The sequence below is a fragment of the Sardina pilchardus genome, chromosome 1 (genome assembly GCF_963854185.1).
Source record: "Sardina pilchardus chromosome 1, fSarPil1.1, whole genome shotgun sequence".
Taxonomy (NCBI): domain Eukaryota; kingdom Metazoa; phylum Chordata; class Actinopteri; order Clupeiformes; family Clupeidae; genus Sardina; species Sardina pilchardus.
In genome coordinates, this window is record NC_084994.1 from 21926311 (window position 1) to 21933845 (window position 7535).

At 39.9% G+C, this 7535-nt stretch overlaps 1 protein-coding gene across 1 annotated transcript; it reads left to right on the forward strand.

Moving 5' to 3' along the window:
- The first annotated feature begins 938 nt into the window (after positions 1–938).
- Positions 939–6329, forward strand: LOC134077244 (polymeric immunoglobulin receptor-like). Its single transcript, XM_062532740.1, has 9 exons — positions 939–987; positions 1368–1700; positions 1869–2207; positions 2493–2843; positions 2945–3286; positions 3448–3528; positions 4061–4162; positions 4636–4679; positions 5755–6329. The coding sequence occupies exons 1-9, from the start codon at positions 939–941 to the stop codon at positions 6067–6069; spliced, it is 1956 nt and encodes a 651-aa protein (XP_062388724.1). The 3' UTR covers positions 6070–6329.
- The last annotated feature ends 1206 nt before the right edge of the window (positions 6330–7535 follow it).

Sequence of the window (7535 nt, forward strand, 5' to 3'; positions counted from 1 at the left end):
TTTCAAGACAGTTTCATGTCAAAGTGGCCCATTAGTGACTGTAACCTATGTGATGCCACCTTATAGGTCACAATATCTCTGCAATGCCTCAAAAACCACAAACCACATTTTCAGATGATGTCAATGACATTATAGGCTAGCTTTAGGGAAAAAATGAAGACATTTAAAATATAGCTTTTTTTGCTATTCAATTTTTAATAACATAATCTCTGATAACTTGGCTACCTTTCATTTTGGGTATTGTATGCTTTTTTAATAAAATATAGAGCTGGAAAAGAGCTTTCAAATGACATAAGAACCATTTCTGTGTGACCTACAGTAAAGGAGATACAATAAGTCAAATGTATAGTCCCCACCCCAATTTATGCAAACTTTCTTAGTCTGAATCTCCCTTAACATTGATGCAAAAAACGTGCAAATTCATTTCCGAGGGTCGTTCATATAACTACATCAGCATACCAAGTTTCGTTAAAATCCGTTCCGATGAGGTCCGAAAGTGTCCTGATTTGACACGGAATCACCCTTGTACTTCAAACCTATCCTTGCACTGCAGCTATAATTTCTACAGTATATTACTATGTTTACTTTGGGACCTTGAATTTCCCCTGGGGGATCAATAAAGTATCTATCTATCTATCCATCTATCTATCTATCTATCTATCTATCTTTCTGAAATATGACGTGCAATATATTTCCAGTATACTATCCTTAATATATGTATTTCATATTCAACTTTGACAAGTGTAAAATTTGAAACCACCAACTTTCTCTTCAAGTGTGAAAGAGGAAATGACTTTCATGTTTTCAACAGCTGCAGAGCTGAACGTGAACCGCTTAACTAAACCACAGATGTGCCTGATAACACAGTAATCCACCAGGGAGGAAGAGTGAGAATAGATATCAGCTGCTCTTACCGGAATACATCTCAGTGCACAACAATGAAGACAAAGACTGACCTCCTTCTCCTACTCCTCGTCCTGGCAGAAGGTAACAGTCAAAGCTAACACAGACTGTAATTATTGACTTTTGTGCATCCCACTGTATGTCGCAGCCTCCAACTTTCTCTGAAGGGTAAAAAAGAGGAATTGATTAATTTGTTTTCAAAATCTGCGGAGCAGAAAAAAAAACAGCTGGTACATGCTGTACTTATAGTAACTGATTAATATGATGCATATTTGGATTTTGCAGGGTAAACTAGTCTGAATTATGCTACATGATCTACAGTACTAGACATAGGCCTACCGTAAGTGGTTATGTCATCAACCAAGAAAGGTGTGCCACCAGCTTTAGTCTCTGGTACATACTGTATTACGCCAGGCTTGTATAGTATGTGGATCTCAGTCTCATACATAGTTCTTTCTTGGCAGGTGGCGGTTCAGCTTTCTCTGCAGAAGGATATGCAGGAGATTCCATCATCATCAAGTGTAAATATGACAAAACACACAAAGGCAAAGGCAAAGACAAATACTTCTGCAAAGATCGCGCCAATTTCATGAGCTTCTGTGGCACACAGATAGAATCAAAGGCTAGTAAAGGGTGGCAGAGTAAGGGCAAATTCTCTCTGTATGACAATACGGATGACGGATTCCTAAAGGTGATCATGAGAGACCTGACAAAGAGTGAAGCGGGGAAGTACTGGTGTGCAGTGAAAAATATGTTCCTTAATGACTACACAGAAGTCAATGTGAAAGTGAACAAAGGTGACAGTTATTACTCTGTTGTTGTATTTGTGAATGAAAATATTCAACCTATAGTGGCTTTTTGAACAGTGGGTGTTTTTTTTTTCGTAAAACATCACAATGTGCGCCAACCTCTAGATCTCTTAATTGACGTTTGCGTGTAATTTTTTTCTGATGTTGTTGTGGCAGCAGAAAATGAAACGGTCCACAAAGTGTCTGGATATATTGGACATGACATCACCATTAAATGCAAGTACGACGATACGGGCAGAAACAAGAGCAAGTATCTGTGTAAGAACACAGCTGTAGGGTGTGAAGATAGAATAGTAACAGACGGAAAGGACCAATGGGAGAGCAGCGACAGGTTCTCTCTCTATGACAACACCACTGGAGGATTCCTCATGGTCAACATCACCAGCCTCACCGTAGAAGATTCTGGGACATACTGGTGTGCTGTGGATGAACCATTCGCTGCCAACTCTAAAGTCAGTGTTGACAAGTTCAAGACAGTACAGCTGGATGTACATAGTAAGTCTCATTTATTTACAGGTGTGTGTGTTTGTTTGTGTGTGTGTGTGTGTGTGTGTGTGTGTGTGTGTGTGTGTGTGTGTGTGTGTGTGTGTGTGTGTTTTTGATTTTAGCAGGGGGACATAGGACATGCCCTTCGCAACTCTTTAATGTCAGTGTAATTTTGCGTATTGTGAATGTGTCTGTATGGCTGTATGAATATTAGCCTGCTTTACAAGCAGAGTTATTTTCAGCCGAGAGGCTTTATTGCAAAATAGAAATAACACTGCCACATTCTACCACAAGGTGGCCCGCCATCCATTGAAATGACAGGGTATGTGGGAGGTGCAGTGATGTTGAACTGTAGCTTCTTACGTAACTACGCGAACAGCAAGAAATTCCTCCGCAAGGTGAACTCTATTGGACCTGGATATGAAGACAAGATAACAACTGATGTCAATGACAAATGGAATACATCGGACCGCTTCTCTCTGTTTTATAACTCCTCTGGAAACTTCTCTTTCGTGAAAATCAGAGAGCTGACCAATGATGATATTGGGACATACCGGTGTGCAGTGGACATGCCTCTCAGTAAAAATAGACCGGTTAGTGTTGACGATGACGAGCACATGGATGTACGTCTGCGCGTAGAAGAAGGTGAGTTAAAGCTCAGTATTTGAATGTGTCAGGTGATGGTGGAATAGTTTGCGGTTTTTATGAGTTTGCTTGAATAATGACTGTAATTGTTTTATGTACAGGCTCCTGTTGTGAGAGGCATATGGAGATAAAAGCCGTTGCTGAAAAACAACTTAACATCAGCTGCAGGTATCCAGATCAGCACACAGCCAGTCCTAAGTTCTTCTGCAAGGAAAGAGATAATAATGTTGCATGTAGATACAAATTTACGAGCCAAGAAAGCGGGGAGAAGATAAAGATGGATCAGTACTCTCTCCATGACAACAAGGAGAGCAAGGTGGTTGTTGTGTCCTTCAGAAATGTCAGCCATCTTGACGGTGGACAGTACTGGTGTGGAGTGGAGGTCAACAGGGATGTAGGACGCTACAAGATGTTCATCACCAAGATCTCACTAAGGGTTGAAGGTAAGAATCGTTTTGTTTGAGAAGGTGCTGCCTCGGAGGTTAGCTCAGAACTCAGTGCAGGTTTATATAAAACACAATTGCTATTTTCAGCTTCCCATCTTTACTGACAAACATGTAAGCCTTTGTCCTTAACTACTGTATATGTGTCCATGTGTCTTAAGATGGTTGGATCTTTTTGTCCTCCTCTGAGGAAGTGACTGTACAGGTGAAAACCTCATCTATACCAGCCGGTCAAACTCATGGTAAGCAGATGACTATTATACTATTTGTTGTGTGAGACGGGACCTGCAGTAGGTCTTTTAATCTGTCTATTTTGCCTTTAAGGGGACATACAATTCAAAACTGTGGTGGTGTAGCTATAATGACGTTAAATGGACATTCTAAAACAGATAGTTCCGGTCCTTGGTTATGATTGACTGAATCGCGTTCCAAGCCATTGTAAATTTCACAATAAACACATACCTTGACCGCATTTCGTTCTATACAGTAGTATAGTAGAGTGGCTGTGTCTCGTTGTTGCATGGCAACCATTCATATGGAGGGAATATATTTCTTCTACTCCGCTTTGGTCTTGCCTAACAACATTTTTTTTTTTGACAAATCAAAGTTACAGACATTCTATGCTAGCGTCAGTGAAAATAATAGACATTAAAGAAAGATAAAATACTTTTTACTGTTAAACCATTCTATGGGACCTTTAGAGGTAGTAGTTACAGTATATAATGTTCTCTGAGATCTCAATGTGTTCCTGTGCACTGTGTATGTGTTCCTCAGGTTCTCCAGTGGTTCTGCCCATCTCCGTAATCATAATGTTGATCTTGATTGGAATCGTTCTCTTCACGTTTGTCAAGTGCAGAAAGAGCCGGCGGGGTAAAGGTCAGTAGACAAACAGTATTTTCACCCCTCCTATCATTCTCACTATATCACCTCTCTCACTCTTCCTCTTTCTCTCTAATTCTTTCTGTTCTCTAAAAACTCAGTGGAGAGACCAGCCATTTTAAAATGGATGGGTTTGTGTGAAGTAAGATGGGCCAGACAACATTTTGTTTACATTACTGTGTAACCATACAGTTAATGCTCTCCCTGCTGTACACAATATGGAATGTAATCCTCTGTGCAGCTCAATGTCACTAAAGTACTTAAACATGTTTGCATTTTACAAGGGATTGTTTTATTGTAATGTGTTGGTCCTTGGAAAGAAATTGTTGCAGATTACCTAGAAGAGGTGTTTTTCAGAGGAAAGTTTAACGATTCTCTCTCTCTCTCTCTCTCTTGTGTTTGTGTATGTGTCTCTCTCCCTTTGTGTGTGTGTGTGTGTGTGTGTGTGTTGTTTGGATTTTTGTCATCAGAATCAACCTCAATCCTAACCAACACTCAAGACAACAACACAACAGTAAGCAAACTAATGTTACTTGTCTAACAATACTCTACCTTTGTCTTTAAAAGAGAATATCTATTCCTAATGCTTTACATCGTTTAAAAACTAATATATTATTCACCCTGATGTATCATACTGAAACATCATGCTTACTTATGTTCAAATCAAGACACCTTTGGCATTGTTTGTATTATATCATTGGTTTTCATTTAAACATTTGTATCATATACATCTATTTATGACCTTTAAATAAAGTATCTATTTCTAGCATACTGCACAATACAATGCTTCACAGTCTCATGGCTTATGGCAAGTCTACCTGGGATGGTTATAATATTTTGGTACAATCAATTGCCTACAAAAAGGAACCAAAGCTGCCATCATTGCACATATACTGTAAGGAGATCTGGGAGTCAATTGGAGCTAAATAACTACTGTCTGACAAGTTGAATTGTCAGTTAGCTTTGGGGTAGCAAAAATCAAAGTTTGTCCTCTTAATGTACCGAAGATCACAATATCCATTTGAAGGCAGCGGACAAAAGTGTGTAGAGCAAATCAGTTCCAATTTATTTGTCCACATACAACGTGAGTGTTACAGGTGCTTATTGATGTTTTTGAAACTTGGTATGCTGATTCAGACTGATATGAAACCCATGAAACTGCAACTGAATGTGTGAATCCATACTAAGTGGGATTTGAGCTAATGAATGAAGCTCTACATTTTGTGTATACACTATAGTTACTGAAAATACTGAGTAGGAAAATACCTTTATCTTAAAATAAGTTAAATTTGTTCAAAGGTTATAGCTTGTAATATCATCAACATCTCCAGAAAGTTTAGTAATAAGTACCTCTGTCTGTCACAATTGGTGCCTCTCATGCAGCGTTTATACGTCCTCCCTCGCTCCTCGGGCCTCGATCCTCACTGATCTACATAAAGAATGATGGGGGGGGGGGGGGGGAAACAATGGGATAGTCTATCCAGTGTTAGTTATAGATCAGTGGGAACGCCCCTCGGGGATCGAGCATCGAGGATCGAGGAAGCATGTTGAGAGGCACCCCATGTTGTCTCATTTCCTCCCTTCATCAGAGGGCAGACTGTGATTATGAAGAGATCAAGGACTCCAGCATCTCAGCGTCTGGACACGGCGCTGCACACGCTGTGACTCAACCGCCCACAGACCCCTGCACTGACGTTCATTACTCAACTGTCCAATTACCCATAAGCCCCGTAGATGACCCCACATACTCAACTGTGCAGTCGCCTGCGAACCACTCTGAGGGCTATGGCTATGCCTCGGTCACGTTCAGGAAGAGTCTGTCCTCCAACGACGCATCTGTCACACTCAACACAGATGAACTCTCCTGTGATTACGCAACTGTCAACTGCCCCTCTCATGCTTAGACGTAATTTAGTTCTAATAGTGTAAATATATTAGATCATTTTTCTAAGTAAAATTATAATAATTACAGTACATGATGACGGCAAGTATTACAGCGACTCTTAAGCAACACCCCTCTGATTGTCGAAAATAATTTTGTAATCAATTTGTCTCAATTACTGTATTTGTGTGAAGTGTTGGTATTTTGGGTTGATTTTGTATTGAGGTTTAATGTTTTATTGTGTGTTTTATCCCTGTAAAAGCAAATAAACAAATGAATAAATCCATACATTTGTCACAAGTAACCAATCTTCAAGATAGATAGATAGACACAGTAGATAGATAGATAAATACAGTATATACAGTGCCTTATTGATCCCCAGGGGAAATTCAAGAAATCAAGGCTGTCATCAAAACAAATAAATCATTAATAAATTATTGAATTAGAACATGCCAGCCAGTACAGAACACATGAGTGAGATCATTTTATTCGGTAGCCCTTGAAAACAAGGACAAGGACAGGAGTATTCTTGCAAAAAAAAAAAAAAGTTTGCAGACAGATTTGCAGCAAGCTTGTGGGGTTTTTGTGGGAAACAAATGAGTTCACTTAAAAAGTGTTGCCTGAAGTTTGTCAATGTTAGCTACCAGAGGCAAACTTCAAGCAATGAAAAGTTTGCCACTAGTAGCAAAAGTGTTTGCCAGTGATTTGCCTACACACTTCCTGTGAAGTTCTGATGACACACCTATTCTGCACATAACACTGCTGCAAATTTGCATTTAGCTAAAAGCGTTTTGCCAAAAACCTCATTTGCATCTGAAAATTATATGACCTTGTGACGACTATCCACCAGAAACGAGAAAGAGGTGTTGTTATCTTTCTCATCTCTTCCGACCCCTCCACCCCCTAGTTCCTTCACCACACTTTACCATTTGTGGAAGTGAAACTGTGGTGTGCCTGAAGAGAGATGTAGCACTGCCTGAAAAGGGTGTGGATGTGTTCAAGTATTAATAGAACCTGCATCAGCCGTTTAGCTACCCACCCCCACACAGTCGTCAGACATCGATGCAAAAAGTACAGATTTCGCTCTTTTGCTGCTACGTTGAAATACTGTACGTTTCCCACCCCATTGGTCATACAATGGAATGACCTCATTTATGTTGTTGGTAACCGGCAAAACAGCCAATCAAAAAACTCAAACCACTCCTCACATATTGGAACAATGTGCTGAACAAGTGAGCACCAATCAACTGAGCTTGAGAAAAAATGTTAGTTGGGGCCGGGGGTACTCTTCTCTCTCAAAATGGAGACAAAAAAGATTGAGCCCCTTATTCATTTGTGTATAGCCTCAATATTGACATTTTAGCTAAAATAAATCTCTATTCTCTATCTGACAAGGTGTACAGGAAGTAACTGTGGCCCTCGTACTGTGCATAGTGGTGGGCTGTGGAAAACATACAGTGAAGGACGCTAACACTGAATGTGGAAAAG

Coding starts and splice junctions, on each gene's coding strand:
- LOC134077244 (XM_062532740.1), top strand. CDS start 939: ATGAAGACAAAGACTGACCTCCTTCTCCTACTCCTCGTCCTGGCAGAA. Junction 988..1,367: donor ACTCCTCGTCCTGGCAGAAG/GTAACAGTCAAA, acceptor CTTTCTTGGCAG/GTGGCGGTTCAGCTTTCTCT. Junction 3,287..3,447: donor GATCTCACTAAGGGTTGAAG/GTAAGAATCGTT, acceptor ATGTGTCTTAAG/ATGGTTGGATCTTTTTGTCC.